At 34.4% G+C, this 21,184-nt stretch overlaps 2 protein-coding genes across 4 annotated transcripts; one reads left to right on the top strand and one right to left on the bottom strand.

Annotated features, from left to right (window-relative positions):
* The first annotated feature begins 4,650 nt into the window (after positions 1-4,650).
* LOC111392783 (WAT1-related protein At4g01440-like) lies at positions 4,651-7,785 on the top strand. The gene is made up of 6 exons (XM_023018181.1): positions 4,651-4,866; positions 4,952-5,014; positions 5,249-5,365; positions 5,509-5,902; positions 5,996-6,147; positions 7,523-7,785. Exons 1-6 carry the CDS (start codon positions 4,685-4,687, stop codon positions 7,635-7,637), a joined length of 1,023 nt encoding a protein of 340 aa, XP_022873949.1. The 5' UTR covers positions 4,651-4,684; the 3' UTR covers positions 7,638-7,785.
* Positions 7,786-8,432: 647 nt separating this feature from the next.
* Positions 8,433-20,826, bottom strand: LOC111392782 (protein LHY-like). 3 transcript variants are annotated; one of them, XM_023018178.1, is made up of 8 exons: positions 20,674-20,826; positions 20,514-20,539; positions 20,129-20,294; positions 19,903-20,014; positions 19,579-19,640; positions 10,765-10,995; positions 9,120-10,583; positions 8,433-9,015 (listed from the first exon to the last, which is right to left on the bottom strand). In XM_023018178.1, exons 3-8 carry the CDS (start codon positions 20,165-20,167, stop codon positions 8,611-8,613), a joined length of 2,313 nt encoding a protein of 770 aa, XP_022873946.1. In that variant the 5' UTR covers positions 20,168-20,294; positions 20,514-20,539; positions 20,674-20,826; the 3' UTR covers positions 8,433-8,610. The 3 variants fall into 3 exon arrangements, with proteins under 3 accessions (XP_022873946.1, XP_022873947.1, XP_022873948.1); XM_023018179.1 differs by having other exon boundaries at positions 20,514-20,604; XM_023018180.1 differs by lacking the exon at positions 20,514-20,539.
* Positions 20,827-21,184: the final 358 nt, after the last annotated feature.

Raw genomic sequence — 21,184 nt, forward strand, 5'->3', positions numbered from 1 at the left:
TGAAACATTATATAAAATTGGGTGATCATAATAAATCAAAAGCAATTTGAATGAATATAGTAACATTAAGTATAAAGTATAGTGGCCATGGTAAATTAAAAGCAATTTAGGTGATCATGATGACACTAAATATAGAGTACAGTGGCCATAGGTTTATTTAACCTCCCTTCTGCAATGTCTCTGTTTATAAACTCAATTTGCCAAAAGTGATTCAAAAGATCCCTCTTCGCCTAAGCCAAATTGAAGTTGAACATGCATATTGTCAACTACCCCAATAAGAAAGAAAAATAATTTTTGTAATGCCTACTGTACTAAGTAAAACCAATTTTTTATTTCCAAGTAAAGTCCTTTTCACAATAATTACAACATGTTCTCATGATCTGCCCTAATTCTCATTTTTCTTTTGAGGTGTTCTTAATTTTCAGAAGTAAGCTTATCAGCTTTTGCCTTCTTCTGTATTTTTGTAGAGACCACTTCTTCCAAATTGTCTTAGGCTCAAGTTGTAGGTTCAGTAGCGTCGGCATTTCTCGATTTAAAACAGTGTATGCTTGAGAAAAATTGTAGGCGTAAATATTGGAACTACCAAAAAATTGTTAACATCCTTGTCGAGATTACATGAATTCAATATAAACCATAACGAATTTTTGAGAATATTTAGGAATAAAACTACAAATAATAGAAATAATCAATACAAAAAAAGTTGGAATTGAAGAAATATTCAAACACAATGGAACAAATGTATGGTAATTGCAAAATTATACTGCTAAAAAGATTAGAGTGGTATATTAGTGAGATTGTAGAGAATTCTAAGATGTGATGAAATTGATTTGCCACCCGTCCCTATTTAACATTTAAAGATATCGAATTCAAAAAATAAAATAATAATAATAATAATAATAATAATAATAATAAATAATTGAATTGTGCACCTATTATTATAATAAAAATAATAATAATAATAATAATAATAAATAATTGAATTGTGCACTTGAGCACACCTGAACACGAGCCAAGCTAGCTCAAATTGTTCGCAGGGTGAGTCAAGTCAACAAGACACTTAACGCCCCTACTCTGAACCCACAAGGTCCTTCTTCCAAGAAAGAGGATTCTAAGGAATTAACAGATCAAGTATCGAATTCAATCTTTTAATTCTATGTTGGCTAACAATCTGATTTTGCATCCCTAATTTTTTGCTAATTTAGAGATTGTATGTCGGTAAAAAGAAAATATTACTGTGCATAATTATGAACAGAATGAGTTTTTGAATAGTAAAAAGTAACAAAAATATATAATTTAGATTTAAGTGAAGAGTACTTTATTGTGAGAATCGGAAATTAAAATTGAATATGAGAAAAAAAGAATTCTGAAATAATAAATGTTGAATGGGGGATGTAAAAAACCACTTGTAATTAAAAAAAAAAAAATACTCACAAGTTAAAAAATAACTTTTAAGTGAAAATGTAACTTATAAGTTAAAAAAAATCACTTATACGTAATAACACACTAATAAGTAGAATTTTTAAGATGGACCTATCTACATTCAAAATAAATCAAAGCAAAATATTATCGAGTTTGGTTTCAATTTTTTCAAAGTCATTTTCTACTATACATTCTTTCAAATAATTTTGTGCATAGATCCATAACTTTTCTCTACTATCATTTTTTAAAAAATCTATTTAAAAAAAAAATTATATCGAACAGGTACTATATATTTAAAGATTTTTTTAATATAAGCCATCCAAACAAGTTAGCTAAAGCAAGCAATAGACGTTGTTAAGATCATGAAACATTGTGCAGCACTTATTTCTTCATTGTATTTAACCAAAAAGGAAATTTAAGATTAGACATATTGTTCCCAAATCCCACTTACCAATTCTGGTGTCTGTAGAAACAGAGAAACTGCTTTCTATTCCCCAGTAATGTGTTCGATGCCATGGATGGAAGTGATGCGCCTTCAAATCAACCGCTTTTGTGTGTGTATATATATATGCTTAAAGCTCTTTTTATGGATAAATTCTTTTAGAGATCTCCAACTTTTTATATGTGTGATGACAATGTTTTTAACCGTTCATTTGTAGCGCTCGTGTTTCCAGTTCATTTGTAGCACTCACGCGGTATCTTCATTTCACACAAGACTTCTATTTAGTAATTAAATGAATATGTGACATACACATAACGTTCTATTGAAAAAGCAAAATTATTTAAACATTCACCATTTGGTTTTCCAAATAAAGAAGTTGTAACGACTGGTCTCTGTGTCCAAGCGGTTAATTTACTTACTGTCCACTATGGGAGAACTTTAGCCATCTTACCTCTCGCAGCGATGGATTGGGCACAAATGTCAGACCGTTAAACAAATGCGCAATTTTTGTAACGATTCTACCTCTATACTCAAGTTGTTGACTTGCATACTGTTCTCTATGAAAGGAAAACTCTCTCTTAACCTCACAGTTTTCTATCACGTCATGACGATTTGATACTATTAACTTTCCCTTGAGAGAGATTCAACTTAAGTTTCTGTTAAGGAAAAGGACATGGGTTTAAATCCCAAGGGCACAATAGAAATTCGCGAGGGGTAAGGTGGATTTAGGCTTTTTTGTAATGATCCAAGCCCCATGCTCAATCGCTCTTTTACATATTATCCGCTTTAGTAGAGCTTGGATCTATCTTATCCCTCACGGATCTCTGTCTATTCCCCAAAATTTGAACACATGACCTCCCCTTAGAAGAGACTTAAGTTAAATCGTCCAATTGGTATTAGAATTTAACCTAAGTATTTTTTTTAAGGAAACGATCATGAGTTCGAATATTGAGTCTAAAACAAAGAGTCATGAGGGGTAAAATTAGACAATACATAAGTTAACTGTTTGGACATAGAGATTGAATCGTTAGGGATAGTAAAAAATCCGTTCTGCCCGATACCCGAGAGGTTGGGAATTATCCACTAACTGGGTAAACTGGGCGGGGGTCATTATCCCGAAGTGGGTACAGGAAAACATAGTTTCAGGCTCTTTATCTCTCCCCATTTAAAGTTAATTTCAAATTTCAACTTTTTATCAAATAAAAATAGAACATTTATCATCATTTTTAAAGAAAACTTGTTCTTAATAAATTGGAAAAAGAAGTAATAATATTTACTAGTTACACACATAGCAAAATAAAAGTAAAAAATAAATAAAATGGGGCGATAAATGGGGCAGGTAACCCTGCCCGATCTCGGCACGAACCTGGCCCTTCACTCTTTAATAGGGTATGGAGACTGGGCAATGTGACAAAAATATCCGACGAAATGGGAGTGGAAATGATCGATCGGCACCATACATGCCTTGTTGCCATCCCTATGAATCGTGACAAAAACCTTCTTCAAAAATTTTTATCTTTTCAGTAAGACATCACGGGCATCTCCCATGAACATTTAACATAAAATTAGACATTTTCCATTAGGTGGAGACTCCGCGCACACAATGTTAAAGGGTCTGGACATGAATATCACAAATGAAAGGTTAAAGACGTGACTATCACACTTACGAAAGGACGGGAATTCGTGAAAGAATTTATCCCTCATTTTTTGGTTGTACTTAAATTCTTCAAAAACTTTTTGGAAAGATTTCCGAAGCTTCCAAATAAATTCCATCTTTTTAAAATTTTTAGTGAAGTTAAGAACCTTGACTCTTAGGAAATCTATTGAACAAAATACTTGGAAACATGGATTAAAAATTGAAAATTTACTATGGAATTTTTGTGAGCTTCAACCGAGAAGTAATTTATCCTTGACAAATAATTAGCCCTTTTTTGATCTCTATTTTGGAGGAAATAATGTATTTTGAATAGTAGATTGATGGAGAATGTGTGGTTAAAAATAAAAGAAAAGTTTTGGATTTGCGTGTAATATTATTTTATTGAATAATGTGTGGTTGAAAATGAGTTTTGAAAAAATGAATTTTTAGAAGAATGAGAATTAAACAAGGGCATAATATAATTTCAGACTTTAACTAGAGCCTGTTTGATAGAATTTATTTGAGAATAATGAGTTATCGAATAGTACTTTTTGGAGAATGTGTAGTTGAAAAATAAGAAAAATTTATTGATTTATGTGTAAAATATTTTATTGCGTGAATGTGTGGTGAAGAATGATCCTGTCGTAAACAATTTAAATTTTTAAAGAATGACAAACATAGACTTATTATACTATTATAAAATCAACAAGTCATAGGGTTTAACTTAGCCCATGCTTGGTGTGGATTAGAAGTTGATAAAATTTCAAGTCAGATCAACAATTAATTATGACCACACATTATATAGAACATACAATTTTAATAAAAATTTATCAACTTTCATCAAAATTCTAATTTTAATCTATACCAAACATGAGCTTAACGTTATTTTTATATTGCATGTTCTATCATGTCCCATTTCATTTCCAATTTTTGCCTAATTTGGTAAGAAGTGACCATTAACGCAATTAGGCAAGCATCACATATTCATATTCCATCAAGCTTATGAGGTCAGGGGCTGTTGGTATGTAATATAGAATATATATCTATATATTCACACGAGTGAAGGAATGTATTCCATGCTTTCCAACGAACGGAATAAAATGCAGTGAAGAAGAAATTTTTGAACACAAATTTTCTTAGTTGGGACACAATTTTCTCTCAACCTCAAAGAAAATTATAGTGCCAAAATGAAGTATATTGAGAGGTGGAAGCAAGTCATTGCAATGGCGACTGTTAACTTTGTTTTAGCGACGGTAAATATTCTTTTCAAGATGGCACTCGAACGAGGGATGAGCCATATGATCATTGTTGCATATAGGCAAATAATCTCCACCGTCTTCTTAATCCCATTTGCCTATTTATGGGAAAGGTAACTAAGTAAACTAAGTATATAATACGATTTAACAACGATTTCAAATATATTAGCAAATATAAGAAAAAAACTAATATGTCAGGGAAAGTTGGAATAAGCTGACACCTTGGTTGATCGTTCAGATGTTTCTTTGTGCTTTGATTGGGTGAGTAAGCTAAATATTTAAGTTCTTTTTTGTTCGTTTTCCATATTGCAATATTCTATGTTGTTCATAAATTTGTTTGAAGACATATTTTCGATTTCGTATCTTAATTTTTATTTTTTTCATTTCAAAAACAACGTATCTAGTTGTGTTAAATTTTGTTTTTTGTATCTATTTCTGTTTCCATGCAACTTAGATTGTGATCTGTAAATAAAATGTTCAATATTTTCGATGCAGGTTGACACTTTGTCAATATTTGTTCTTGCTTGGGCTGAAATATACATCAACTACGTTCATGTGCGCTTTTATCAATGTGGTGCCTGTAATTACATTTATTATGGCATTGCCATTCGGGTAAGTTAATTGATATTCAATTGCATGAATTCCAAAATTATCAATTAATGTAACTGCTGATTTAGGATACACAGAAACTTTTAAAACGTTAGGGTTTTCGTTTTTTGTACAGTGTTTCTACCATGGTATCATGTCGCTTACAGGATGGAGAAAGTTAACATGAAAAGAAAGAGCGGAAGAGCTACGGTGTTAGGCATATTAACGTGTCTAGGCGGAACTTTAATATTAATACTTTACAAAGGGATGCCATTAATAATGAGAAACTCATGGTCTCATCCACAGCATCAACATAACATAAAAGCAGCCGGATGGAGCATTATTGGTTCGCTATATCTATTTGCAGGCAGCGTGAGCTGGTCGTCATGGTTTCTTATTCAAACACGGATCGGACACAAATATCCGTATCAATATTCTAGCACGGTCACCATGTCTTTGTTTAGTGCTGTCCAGTCGATTGTTTTATGTTTCATTGTGGACAGGAATATTTCTACATGGGCTCTCAAGGGAAAGTTAGAGATTTTAAGTGTCCTATATGCCGTCAGTACTAATCAATACATTTTCGATCCATTATTTTTGGATATTATTAAATATATATGAGCATTGATTTTACTTTAATTGATTTGATATTAGGGAATTATAGCATCTGGACTATGCTATGTGGTGATGTCATGGTGTGTGAAACAAAAGGGACCTGTGTTCACTTCAGCATTTAGCCCATTGGTACAAATCTTTGCTGCTGCTTTTGAGGTCTCACTATTGCACCAGGAAATTTACCTTGGCAGGTGAGCATATATTTTAAGAAAATCATTTTAATTTAATTTAAGCAAAATTTCAATAAGACTTTCTCTTTTTTGACAACCATTATTTATAAACACTCTTTTCTACATACTTATGTTCAACAATATATTTACATAATAAAATATCTTACACGTAAATTCAAAATTTTTCATACTTTTTAATCACATATTCTCCTAAAAATCGCTATTCATAATATTATGTCTCTTTGAATTTCTTTCTGTTATATACACTATGCTTTTTGATTCTAATTATGTAAAATATGAGTTCAAGTAATTGTGATTTTCCACCCTTCTAAAATAAGTACATTTTTTTTTTACTGTCTTATATAAATATTTAATTATATACCATGTTATATGAAAAGCTCTGATACCACTTGAAAAGATCTAGATTACCGATTTAGTTTGACCTTACTTATGGAATTAACATAATTAAAAGTAACAAATCACTTTTTAATTATTTCTAGACAATTAATCAAATAGTCCAATTATCCTAAATTGAATTGCCGCAGTTTGTAATAAGAAAGCAATAAACAACACCAGATATGTTGACAAAGAAACCCCATTAGGTAAAAACATTGGATTAAGCCAGTTACCTCCACTATTTACATTATGAATTTACAATTAGATGTTGCTTAGCCGACTCTACAAAACTTTCCAATCTACTTCTTGTGACCTCCAATATCCTCCTGAAGCCACTAACTCTTGATCTCCAACAATTGTCTCTTCCAAGTGGATCTCCATGAATGACCAATTTTTGTACCCTTTCTGCACTTGTTGTCCAATCTCTCTCAATCTTCAGTAGCCTCTGAAATTCAATTGAGAAAGTACCTTCTTAAGAGTGTTTAGGAAGTAGGTGTTTTAGGTTCAATGAATTTGATGTTTTTCCTAACATGGTTGTATGAATTTAAGAATGAATTGAATGATCTCTCCAATGGATCGTGTTCATGAGTCTTCAAGGAATAATGTGGAGAGACAACACAAAGAACAATCACGCCAATTTCGTGCAAGGCATTGGGTATTTATAATTGAAGGCAATTAGGCAGTTTATGCCACATAAAACTCTTTATTGGGCCCAACTAAAATTGATTCTCTTAAAATTTAAAAGAATACTAAACCATGCATTACTTTTGTGTTGGGCGGGTGGATCTTAAAATGTGTGAAGTTTAATAAGCCATATCCATCTAGACTCTAGAGGAAGCAAACTCTAGAATTTAGAACCCATTAATATAAGAAACTGAATAACTATATCTTGATGACTAATCAATATACATAATTAGCTTATTGTCTTGAATTATTTGTATGATTTCTATTATGAGTTAGTTTACAACCGTCAAACTAATTATGTATTTGTTTTGAACAGCATTTTGGGATCCATTATCGTAATTGTGGGCATGTACGTTCTTCTTTGGGGAAAAAGCAACAATGACGAGACTGGGAAGCAGATTGTTCCCACAGAGATGGATGAAACTAGATAGAGATTGCAACTCGAACTACATACGAGTAGATATCGTAAAATCGACCCGACCAACACAGAATCAACATAGTGAAGTTGACACAAACGATGACAGCCTTCTGTTTCTTTCTTGAGAAATTAAGAGATTGCATTCCATGTTGACAAGACAGAATAATATCATTGAAAACTTAATTGGATATCCTTTGCACGGGCATGTGTGACTGGATTGGCAGATAGCAAAATTGTACTGAAATTCACACCATATCATTGGTTTTAAGATAGTGGTATTCTTAACTCATTCAACAACGATTGCAGCCAAGAAGTAACAGGAACAAGACTTACTAAAATTTGAACTCCACCTCAATTGATATAGTTTGTTGTCTTCTCGTGCACTAAGACCACCTAATCATCAAAAACTAGCGCTCTAATAAAACTGTAATAAACCAAATTTAAGAACTCTTCCACCTCGATACCGCCAAAGAACTCTAGAAACTAGACTACAAAAACTCAAAATCACATTAATTACCTTCATCCTTCAAGTTTTCTTAAAGCTTGTTTGGGAGTGATTTTGAGAATTGATTTTTTGACCGTTAGGAAAAAAGTGGGGTCCACCTGTGAGAGAAGAAGACAAATATAACGGCTGGCATAGTAAAATAACGATAAAAAAATTAATTTTTTGGGTGAAAAATTTGGGCCCAAACAGGCCCTTAGTCTTTACCAGTTGCTACTCAAAAGACACCAATCCTACACACAACACCAGAAAGAGTACTAGGAGGGATATTAGAAAAGTAAATAAATCTTTCTTCAACAGATGATCTAGGCAGGAAAAGGGGCCTGATGGGATGTGCATATCCAAGAAGGTTATTGAATTACCTTTGCATGATTCAAATAAAGTCCCAAGTAATATATTTGTATCCTTCATATTACATAAATAAACTAAAGGCTAATGGTACTAAATGATAGGGTGGAAAATGCTTGCAGCATCAGAAGAAGAATTAGGTAGAAGCCTCTCCTTCTAGACGTATTCTCTTGGGGCCTTTCTCTTCTTCCTGGCCATTGGCCTGTGCCCAGCTCCCTTTTGCTTCCACCGAGCACCTTTTGTAAGGTTTAAACCCTGTTCGACGAGCTTTTAGCTTGACATATCCAAGTCGCATACTCAGGAGCCCCTCTTCTTTGTTTGCACCAATCGAAGTAGCATTATTTTCCATTCCTAGCTTCCGAGAAGAGGTACCCCACGTCTTACCTTTAAGGTCTAACTGCAATCCATCTTCACCTCTCTCTTGTGCACTTTCTATATCCTTATCGATATTTATGAAATCCTTTTTCTCTAAATCGCGGGGTGGGGAAAAACTTTGTGGCAATATTTCTCTAGAGAAGAGTGCCCGAAAAGCCCGTCGTCCCTGCATACGAAGTGGATAGAGAGAAGGAAAAAGAAAAAAGGAAATAATTTCAAACACACATATTGACAGGAAGCATATTTCTCTGTATAAAAAAATTCAGTTACCCCTTGAGACACTTCCTTCCAGGAATCACTTATATTGCTGGTGCTTCTACAACGTTGACTAGTCGAGTCAAGAGCTAAATGATTTACATCAGGTTCTTTTGACTCCTTATCTTTCTCATTCTTCTCTTCTTTTCCTTTAGAATGATTCTCCAAAGCATCTGCATCTACTTCACTGCTGGAAGGTGTGTTGGATCCACATGAGGAGCGGTCCACCTGCTTTCTGCTTTTTGACTTGTTCGAATCATTCAGCATAGCTGCATCTGCAGTTTGTTCAGTTTCAGTAGTAGTTAATCCAACATTTGGCTTTGTGCCTTCACCTTCCACAGAATCTGACATTAACAATGTTGATGACTTCAAAGCTGAATGTTGTTCTTGCAAAGCCTCAGAGCACTCTGGTTCTAGTTGTTGACCACCTAAGGTGGCAGGATCAGGAAGGTTTTCTCTTCTTTCAGTATTAGCTGCTCTATCTTTACTTATGCCGATAGGAATTGTTGATGCTGATGGGGGAGAACAGTTGAATCCCCAGTGAAATGGAGAACAGAATGGGAGTAAGCCATTGGCTGCCCACCATGCAGTTGCAGCTTCAACTGTAGCTGCAGCAATTGCTGCCATACTAGGAGCTGAACTTATCTGCCTCGACTGAAATCCTTCTGAAGGGGATTCTGCTGGAGCTTCCATGTTTGTAAATTGCCTGTTCGTAGCTGCAAAGCTTGCAGTAGCATGTGCTGCTGGATTTTGGATCAGAGCAGATACAATAAGACTTAAAAATGTGGGTGGCATGTGCAGAAATGATCGGTACTCATCTTGATTGTGGATTGGGTTTGAGATAGGATGAAAACTAGGAAATGTTTGATGGATGGAAGATGATCCATTACTTTGATTTTCAGAAGCAGCAGATGAAGTAGGATTCATGAATAGATTTGGGTGTCCAGTAAATCCACCCATTTGATGAAACATAGGTTCTGGATATTGTACATCTGGGGAAATGTTATTCATTCTTAAGTTCCCATCAAGAATCTGAACAGCAACATGTCGAGGATAGGGCTGAGAAGCTTGAACATCATTGATTGGAAATGCATCAACATTTTCGGAACGATTCAGCTCATCTGGTCCTTCACCTTGTACAAATTTCTCGTGTAAAAGTTGAGAATTTCCTAAGTTTGAAGTTTTATATAAACCATAATCCTGAGATAGGTTGCTGTTATCAAATTTATCTTTCCGATGTCCTTTTTGTTCAATGATGATATGGGATTCAGTTGTTTCATCCTCATTATTTGCCTCTTTAGAGGTCAGGAGAAATTCAGAGTCTGTGTTTTTAGGTCCAACTGATGTTGTCAAAGAACTTTTGTTTGTTGAAGATGGGGCGGTACGAGGAACTGTCTTGAGAAGGGTCACGGCCTCAGAGCAAATGTCCTCATCTTGGTACTGCTTAGTGTTTCCCATCTTTCCATCATCAACATGTTTCTGGCATAATATCACATTAGAGGGAGAAAATTGTTTATACACATGAAGGAAAAATTGAAGAAAATAATCAAACATCATAGTAATTATCTTGGAAGAGAAGTGTGTAACAGGGAAACATATACACTTTGAATTGAATTATGAAATAACCAAAAAGAAATGCCAACGAAACGAAAGACTATACCTCATCAGGAACTGGTTCTTTCTCCAAGTCTAGTTTTGTTTTATGCACATATAAAGAAGAAACAGGGGCTGATATTTTCTCATCGTTTACTTCTGTCTGCGAAGTAGGAGCTCCTGCACTTGTCTTTCTTGGATAAGGATTGCTTGGTTTCTTTTTAGGACGTGGAGGAGGAATCTCAATGTCAAGAGTATGTCCTACTCGAACTCCTTTAATAAGAGCCTCTTTCTCTAGCTGGATTCACAGAAAACAAACTTTAAAGATATTGAATGTTTGCAAGCATTGTTGAAGTACAAAGAGCACAATCTTGATGAGGAAGAAAAATAACTAGTTTGACATGCGTATAAGTAGATTTCTGGAATGATCATTTCTGAAGTATGACACGACTAAGAATACACCATTATCCTGGTCAAAGTTTTTATTATGCATTAGCATTATAATAGGTTTTCCATGAAAAAAAATTAGCTTTTATACAACCTCGTGCACCAACCAGTGACAAAACTAAATGAATATCCATTATCATCCTAATGTACGGATGCAAATTAGAGTATGTACGTAACATAATTAATACTTTGACGATCTTCAAGTCCAAAAAATTCAGAACCCCTTTCTGATCTAATTACTCCAAAGCTTTACCTCTCAAGCTCCCAGTTATCTGTTTGTCTCATTGCTATCAGAATGAGACAGAATTACAATTTTTCACACAAAATATGAAACCATTATCCACTACACTCCAGCATCAACCCCCTTCCCTTTTCTTGCATGCTAATTAGAAGTATTTGATTTGATTTGCGGCTCAAGCCCCCTTTCCCTTTCTCAGGAAATTAAAAAAAAGAAATAAAAGGAAAAAAAAAAAAATTATATCTAATGGGATGAAGATGCAGAGATAAAAGTATAGGTGACAGGCAGAGAATCAATAAGATTCCATAGACTTTTTATTAAGTGGCACAACATGGTAACCTTCTCCGAACAGCAAGCAACAAAGTATCATCAAACTATGAAATTTATTAAATAGCCTCTGTTTTTCATTTATTAGGTGATGATGATGATGATTTTATAATATTGTTCCAAGATCAACTAAAGTAAGAAAAACTTTGAGAATGTTAAGGGAAAAAATCCCACATCGAATAAATATGAAAACATAGAACAACTTATAAAGGTTTGGGTTACCCTTTTTAACACGATTGACCTTTTAAAATGAAACCCTAAGTCTTAATAGAGTTGACCTTTTAAGATGGAACTCCAAATCTTAATAGTGAACTGTAAAAAATAAAACTACTGATAATGATACAATTGGTGGCAATCAAAATAACTAGAGAACAAATGAAATAAACAAGCTCATACCCTAAAGAGACACACAGGGACATGACGCTGTAGTTCATAATAAGTCCAGATTTAATCAGACTAACTATTATAATCAGTAGTATATCACATATAACTACAAATCCACACATCAACAGAAGCATGAAAGTAATAATAAAGGAAATTAACACATTGATTTATGTCAACAGGCTCAATGAAACCCTCATCCACAGAAGAAGACAATAACCCGACCATAAGTGCAAGGTTACATGGATTTCTTAAACTCTCACGCTTAGCCCCTGTTTGGCTTCCATTTTCTAGAAATGAAAATGTGTGAAATAGTATTTTTTTTAAAAAATTCGTGATTGAAAAAGAATGAAAATTTTTCTTTTTATGTATAATATTATTTTATAAAAGATTATGTGGTTGAAAATAGGAAAGAGAAAAATGGAATGTAATGTAATGAAATTTAATGGGGGCCAAACGGGGGCTTAATTATCCCCAAGGCCAAACTCCCTCTATTGCAATTAGAAATCATTCTTAATTGCAGTAATAAGTTCTTTTCCAACACAACGTGAATTTCAAGATACGTACATGAAAAACTTAATCGAACATTTTAAGAAAGTTAATAGGTTTTATTACTGTGAAGGTGCAACTGCAAGTTTTGGTAATCTATCTAAAGCATACTCAGGCTCTAATGAAATCGAACTTTGAAATAAGAAATTGGGCAGCCAAACTTTTCATATTCAAAGATGTTACTTCCTACTTAGTTTCAAAATAAAATTCTTCGTGATATGCAATATGAAATATGCAAATTGTCAAAACATCATCACGCTCAATTTTCATGCACAATTTTCTTTCTTATAGAGTTATAGTGGTATTTGGGACCATCTCATGTTGTTAATGTCTCTGGGGGCTACACGGTTTGTCGAAATCCCTAATTGATTGAGTAAAAATTGTCTTTTATTCCAATTACCATAGATAGGATATTGTGATTTATTATAATTGTAGTAGTTTTTTTTTTTCCCCCCTTTTCCATGTATTCTCCTTGCACTATAAAAGGACCAACTTACTGTACATTATTTGTTAGAAAAATAAACGTTCTCTCCTGAGATTTATTTTCATGGTATCAGAGTCATACCTATAGAAATAGACGCTGAATCTTCAATTCTCGGTGTTGACAACTTTGTTCCGATGTATCTCTTACAAGTTTCGAGGTCAATCAATGTCTGGTCGACGCCACCGTCCTTTGACTGCCTCTGTCTTAGTGGTTGGAGTTCTGCATCAGAATTTTCGATGTCTGTTGATGTTCGACGCAATTTTCAGTATCTCTCTGCTGGGTGTATTGACGCGATTTCTAGCATCTCTTGAGCAATAGGAGGATATTCCAACTATCCTCTGACTGTATTCAACGCTATTCCGGCGTTACTGTGGGTTCTCGACGATTTCGACGTCACATTGGGCTCGCATCTTTGTAGGTATTACCGTGACTGATTTTGGTGAACCATTGTTGGATGTTGGGCTACTATTTGTTGGGCCTAAGTCAGTTTAGGCAGTAGTATTATTCTTCTTCTTGGTGGATTAAATTTATTTGGGCTAATTTTCATAATGTCATCTGAGATATTAGGTTCATTGGCCCACAAATGTAATTTCTTTAGAGCCCGAAATTTTACCACACTCGCTAAAGTGCCATGGATTATTGATTCAGAGGCATCCGATCATATGACAGACTCTTACAATTTGTTTGTTACATACTCACAATGTGTGGATAATCTTAAAGTTAAGATTGCAGAAGGTTCTCTTTCGACAGTTGTAGGAAAAGAGAGCATTCAAATTTATGATTCTATAACTTTAGAATCGGTCCTTCATGTTCCAAATTTATCGTGCAATTTACTATCTATAAGCCAACTAACAAAAACTTCCAATTGCTCCGCTAAATTTTTCCCATCACACTATATTTTTCAGGATCTATCATCAAGGAAGACGATTGGCAGTGCTAAAGAAAGTGAAGGACTCTATTACTTTGACAAGGTTGATGTGAGTAACCAATGTCAACTTAAAATTTGTGATTCTGCATCTGTTCTTAGTGATCGTGAAATTTTGTTATGGCATTTTAGAATAGGTCATCCGAACTTTCATTATTTGAAACGTGTATTGCCCTTTATTTTCATAAATAAAAAGCAAGTTAATTTTCAATGTGAAATCTGTGAACTTGCAAAGCACCAATGCACATCATTCCCACAATCCACGTACAAACCATCAAAACCATTCACCGTGATTCACAACGATGTATGGGGACCCTCACAAGTCCCAAATCGTAACCACACAAAATGATTTGTCACTTTTATCGATAATCACAACCGACTTAGTTGGGTCTACCTACTCAAAGATAAATCCGATGTCCGTTCCATGTTTATCAACTTTCATTCGATGATCCAAACACAAATTCAAATCTTATACACTGACAATGGCACAGAATACTTCAATACCATCATGGGTGACTTCCTTCAAAAATATGGAAAAATTCATCAAAGCTCCTGCGTTGACACTTCTCAATAAAATGGGATTGCCGAACGCAAAAATAGTCATCTCCTAGAGGTTGCCTGTACCTTAATGTTTACTATGAATATGCCTAAGATGTTTTGGGGGATGCTATCCTCACATCCACCTATTTAATCAATCGAATGCCTAGTTGTGTCCTAAACTTCGAGACACCAATCCAAAAATTTAAGAAATACTTCCCGACTTCTCGACTCAGCTCTCATCTACCCCTAAGAGTGTTTGGTTGTACTACATTCATTCATATTCACTCTCATCACCGAAGTAAACTAGATCCTCGAGCTATTAAATGTGTATTGATTGGATATTCTCCTACACAAAAGGGCTACAAATGCTATGATCCTTTCATGAAAAAAATCTTTGTAAGTCTTGATGTTACCTTTTTCGAAAACACTCCATACTTTACCAACACCTCTCTTCAAGGAGAGACCTTGTATGAAGATCGGTTATTTGACTTCAGTCTCTCCTCTCCTGAACCTGTCCCACCATCTGAGTCTACTATGCCAATGACAAAAGGGAACTTAAAACACAGGGAGTGACGTAAAAGAACAAAATGATATGGAGATACTAGTTTATTCATGAAAGCCAAAGTCAAAGAACTTGGAGAATCTCACATCCGAAGCACCAAAAGAGTCAGAACGGATGGTAGCTCCAGAACCTTAGAAAGCCCTAGAGATGTTGGATACGGATTTACCCATTGCTCTCAGAAAACAAACAAGGCCATGTACTCTTCATCCTATTTCAAAATTCTTGTCATATAATACTTTACCTATAGGATTTCGTGCTTTTACCACTCATATTGATAGTACAGTGATCCAAGAACTATTCAGGAAGTATTAGAAATTCCAAAATGAAGAGAAGCAGCTTTGGAAGAAATGAGAGCTTTGGAAAAAAAATGAGACCTGGGAAGTGATGGATTTACCAAAAGGAAAGAAACCCGTTGGATGTAAATGGGTCTTTAACTTAAAATACAAAGTCGATGGGACAATAGAAAGATAAAAAGCTTGATTGGTTGCAAAAGGATACACACATACTTACGACATTGACTATACAGAAACATTTGCACCAGCAGCAAAACTGAATACAATTCGGGTTCTTCTATCATTAGCTGCAAATTTGGATTGGCCACTTCAACAACTGGATATTAAAAATGCTTTCTTAAATGGGGAATTGGAAGAAGAAGTATTCATGACATTACGACCAGAATTTTGTAAGGTAAATGAAAGAAATTGGGTATGTAAGCTGAAAAAGTTCTTATACAGACTCAAGCAGTCACCAAGAACATGGTTTTCTTATATCGCCAAGGGCAGTAAGATCACACCATGTTTCTTCGACCATTTGAAGATGGTACTAAAATGATTCTAATAGTATATGTCGATGATATTATTTTGACAGGTGATAATATAGTTGAAATGGAAAGACTAAAGAGAAGCCTTACCATTGAATTCGAGATAGAGGATTTGGGACCAATGCAATACTTTCTAGGAATGGAAGTTGCCAGATCTAGAAGAGGTATCAATGTATCTCAACGAAAGTATGTTCTTCATCTCTTAACCGAAACCGGCATGCTTAGATGCAAGCTAAGCGATACACCCGTGGATATGGGAAGGAAAAATGAAGATGGAGAAAAGCCAGTAGAAATTAAAAGATATCAAAGACTGATTGGAAAGCTAATCTACCTATCACATATTAGACCTGACATCTCATTTGCAGTTAGCTTAGTAAGTCAACACATGCATTCTCCAAAGGAAAGTCACCTAGAAGTTGTCTACAAGATACTCGGATATCTCAAGGGAGTCGCTGGAAAGGGGTTGCTCTTCAAAAGGGGTGACAGTAAAGACAGAAATTTTCACATATGCAGACTTAATAGGCTCGATAGAAGATAGAAGGTCCACTACTGGGTATTGTACCTTTGTATGGGGAAATTTGGTAACATGGAGAAGCAAGAAACAGAATTTGGTGGCTAGAAGTAGTGCAGAAGCTGAGTTCAGAGCTGTAGCACACAGTATATGCGAAGGACTGTGGTTGAAAAAACTATTGGAAGAATTAAATGTCATAGCAAAGTTGCCCATCGAACTCAACTGTGATAATAAAGCAACAATCAACATTTTCCTCAATCCAATTCAACATGACCGAACAAAGCATGTAGAGTTGGATAGATACTTTATTAAGGAAAAGGTTGAGGAAGGGACCATTTGCATGACTTATGTTCCTACACAAACACAGGTTGCAATGTTTTCACCAAATAACTACCTAGACAGAAATTCGATAATTTCATTTTTAAGTTGGATATGATTAACATCTATGATCCAACTTGAGGGGTAGTGTCGAAATCCATAATTGATTGAGTAAAGATTGTCTTTTATTCCAATTACCATAGATAGGATATTGTGATTTATTATAATTGTAGGAGATTTATATTTTTTCCTTTTCCGTGTATTTTCCTTGTACTATGAAAGGACCAACTCACTGTACATTATTTGTGAGAAAAATAAACACGTTCTCTCAAGTTTTATCTTCATGGTTAATTACTTAATTATGTTCATTAAATCATACTCGTGCCGTTGGGTCTAAGTGCTCAAAGAAAAATTCGAATCAAATCATTTTTCATCAAATGACTAAAATTTCAATTTGAAGCCAACCTTCAAATTCTTCAAAGTGGAAATAGGAAGAAATACAAAGCACAAATTCTGGGTTCATATCTTGCTGAAAATGAGGTTGTATATCAAAATTCTTGTGCAAATTCTCAATAACAAAATGATTTTGCAGCAAGAAAAAATTGACATCTTCTTAAGGTAGCTAAACCAATAATGTTTGCCACTAGGGTTCCAAAACGATTCCAGGGTGGAACCATTTTTAATACATCTTACCTTATCAATAGAATGCCATCAAGAGTCACTTATCAATAAAATTCCACAGGGTCTTGAATTTTAAAACACCTCTCGATATCCTTAAACACATTTATCCAATATCTAAATCTATTTTGTTCTCTTCCATCTAAGGTTTTTAGCTGTCTAGTGTTCGTCCATGTGCTCATGGTCTTAACTGAGGAAAGTTGGATCCAAAAACTCTTAGAAATGTTTTACTAGGTTATTCACCTACCCAAAAGGTTACTAGTATTATCACCCTCCAAAGATTTTTATTTTTTATTTTTTTGTATGTATGTGCATTACCTTTTCAAAGAATTAAGTGTTTTTTTCACCAAAATTTATCTTCATGAGGAAATTGAAGAGATTCATTTTGGAATGTACTTCTTATTGTTCAATCTTCTATTCACGAGTCTCCTATAGTTTTTCGTGTTCAATCTTCTTCTAATCACGAGTACCGTGTTGCTCAAAGTTTCCCATAAGTCTCTTATTTTTTACGGGTATGCTAATAACCCTGAAATTTCTCATTCTTCTCCTTCGGACCATATCACTCCATTTGAGAGTGAACAATATAGAACTATATCTTACTTAAAGGGGGAAAAAGTCACGACTTTCTCAACAATTGGAAAAAAATGAGCATAAAAACTCTACACAACACAGGCACCTCTTCTAATCCTCACATATCTAGAAATCTTTATTTAACTAAACCCTTGTTTGACATTATTTCCAAAATATCTTTTTTTCTCTTTTTTCAACTACACATTTTTCAATAAAATAATATTACACGAACCCCTAAAACTTTTATTTATGTTTTAACTACATATTCTCCATCAATATACTATTTCAAAATATATTTTTAGCCCAAAAACGGGGGCTCAAACATGCATTAAATATTCTTTTCTTGATATTCTGATTGCTCCTAGACATATATTAAGTTTAGTGCAGATGTAGAAAGGCAAAAAGTCTTGTAAGGTAAAACTTATCTTATGAAATCGTCAAATCGTCTATATTACATCAATGAGTGGAGAAGCTATTTAGGCTGGTACTACAAAATACTCATAACAATGGCAAAATAAGGGGAAACCATTCAATTTGGTGTAAATATAGTAATGACTCATTTATACCTCCCAAACTTAGCCCTTATGCTATATTAAAGCATCTGTACGAAAGCAATGAGTGGAGAGATCCTCAAGTTGCAAACTAGTTTGGAATGTTGAAAGGTCAACTATGACCCAAACCTTTATATGTTTTTTTTTTCATATTTAAGCAACGTGAGATTTTAATCAACATGCCTCGCACGATTGTGCCTTGTTTGGGAAGACAAATCTACTAAAAATCTGATTTTAGCTAAATCAAATTGGAGTTAAGAGTAGTAGCTCAAATTGTTATATGCTCATTATTATTTTTATATTTATGTGACGTGTAAGAGGTATGAATATAGTAATTATTGTAACGATTCGGTTTGCACACCCAATCCATTATATCATACGCATTGTCTGCTTTTGGCAAGCCTTAACCTATCTTACTCCGCACAAATTTCTATTGTGTCTCTCAAGATTCGAACTCAAGACTCCAATCTCAGGATAGACTTAAATTGTAGACTTAAGTTAAATCCTGATACCAATTCTGTATAAATTTCAGAGTGACTGCCTAATTGGTATTAGAATTCAACTTTAATCTCTCATAAGGGAGAAGCATTGAGTTCGAATCTTGGGAGATAATAAAAGTTCGTGAGGAATAAGATGGACATATGATCTCCTAAAGTAGACAGTATGTGTGATATGACGGCTTGATCACAGAGGTTCGGGTCATTACAATTATTCTGGTAAAATATCAACAAATTCATGTTCTAATCAATATTCCAATTTCTAAGGACAAGGAATGACAACAATTGCAAGAACATTAGAATGCACACTACAGAAAACAAAACTAATAATATATATATACACAAGTAGAGAACGAAATTTAAAAACTTTCAAATGCAAATATCAGGAATGTATTGTCCCCGCCATGAATTTGAGCCAGGTCCTAGAACAAAGAAGTTCCATTATAAAACAATACAAGAAAGCATGAGAAGGTAGCAATTGACCTTTGTAAAAAATTTCTGTGCATGACTTCTGATCTGCACAGCAGTCTTGGTTCCTACATGTTCTGCGCACCAGGATATAGAAAAGGGAAAAAGGGGGAGGAAAAACAGGTCTCTAATTAAGAGAATATATTCAAGAAATATAACTCTTCTAAAGGAGATATAATAAATTAAGCAGAAATCACAAAAGTACATTATCTGATGGTAAAAAATTTGAACTGAAGCTGATTATTGTAAAAAAACATGCTTTAATTATCTAAAATGATTTGCATCCACAAATTAATAGTGAGACAATCAATATATATAAAACTGTGAACGAATAGTGACCTTCTATGCGCTGCCAAGCACGTCCATAGAGCTTAAGAGCCTCTAAAAACCTATTGTGTTCCTCCTCTGTCCATCGCTCACGTTGCTTAGTGATTGTATAAGGTTTCCTTGTCTGCCATTAAAGTAAATATAATGGCACTTTAAACAAGGAACTGCGCCTCAAGCTATGAATAACAAGGACCAGAAAGTATTACAAATTTTAAAATTAGAGTACAAGGATCGAGACCTTGACAACAAGTTCTTCTCCAGACGAATAAGGGTCCATCTAAATACTGGAGCAGGGGGCTGCTTCAAATATAGAGGATGCTTCCGTTCATCGCTAATAACCACTAATTTAAATAGCTTGGCCGTTGTGGTGGTGTTAATGGACACCCGACTTAGTACAACTACAACTGTAAATCAGAAAAACAAGTAGCAAAAGTATTTGACACAGATCCACCATTTCCTAATAATCATTTCTTCATCTGATAACTAGTTAAATTCTTAATTAATTAAAAATATTCATATATGATTGTGGGTATGACGAGAGGGAGAGAGACACATCTCTGAATATGAAAGAAGAATACTAGTTAAACACGAAGAGGAGTTAATTCCTTATCTAGGATCCTCACCAAAAGGAACCGCATGTTGCTTTAACCTTCCAAGTTCAATCCATTCCACAAAAAGAGAGAAAAAAGGGGACTCGATCAGTAAGCTCCAATACTGTGGGCAAATATAATCATTCATATCACCTATATGGAAGAACAAATTAACCAAAACCATAAAACATACCTTCCGAGATAGCCCTGGCGCAATTTAGATCGGAATATTGAAGAAATATATCTGCGAGTCAATCAATTAATTAACAATCGAACACTTCTGAGTTTTTACTTGAACTGAACGAACCCCAAAAAGGGATAACAGGAATAGGGGAGAGAGAGAGAAAGGAACTGGCAATGGAGGTTTTATTTTAATTTTTTTATATGAGGAAAAAACGAGAGCCACTAGTAATTCAGGCGAAAAAAAATTAGAAATTTGAAAATTAATTTGAGGCTGGAGATAGCCAAGAAGTAGGAGGAAAGGTAACAAAGTAGGTCCAATGTCAATAAGATGACGCCACGTGGCACAAATTTAGTGGCTGATATTCCTGCTCCAGAAGCTCCCCGCCAGCCCTTTTCAATTTTTATTTTTTGTTTTCTTTTCATTAGATTACTGATTATAGAGGATTTGTAAACTCGTTTCTCATCCACAAACTCGAGTTGAGTCAGACTCACCGAGTGTACTAAGGTTGCCTCCGGGACCC

Source organism: Olea europaea, unplaced genomic scaffold, assembly GCF_002742605.1.
Source record: "Olea europaea var. sylvestris unplaced genomic scaffold, O_europaea_v1 scaffold978, whole genome shotgun sequence".
NCBI lineage: Eukaryota > Viridiplantae > Streptophyta > Magnoliopsida > Lamiales > Oleaceae > Olea > Olea europaea.

Excerpts from the sequence above, each read along its gene's own strand:
- LOC111392783 (XM_023018181.1), top strand. The coding sequence starts at position 4,685 with ATGAAGTATATTGAGAGGTGGAAGCAAGTCATTGCAATGGCGACTGTT. Across the intron at positions 4,867-4,951 it reads TTTGCCTATTTATGGGAAAG|GGAAAGTTGGAATAAGCTGA; the intron begins GTAACTAAGTAA and ends CTAATATGTCAG. Across the intron at positions 6,148-7,522 it reads CAGGAAATTTACCTTGGCAG|CATTTTGGGATCCATTATCG; the intron begins GTGAGCATATAT and ends TGTTTTGAACAG.
- LOC111392782 (XM_023018180.1), bottom strand. The coding sequence starts at position 20,167 with ATGGACCCTTATTCGTCTGGAGAAGAACTTGTTGTCAAG. Across the intron at positions 20,015-20,128 it reads GAGAAGAACTTGTTGTCAAG|ACAAGGAAACCTTATACAAT; the intron begins GTCTCGATCCTT and ends CTTTAATGGCAG. Across the intron at positions 10,996-19,578 it reads CACAGAAATTTTTTACAAAG|CTAGAGAAAGAGGCTCTTAT; the intron begins GTCAATTGCTAC and ends CTGTGAATCCAG.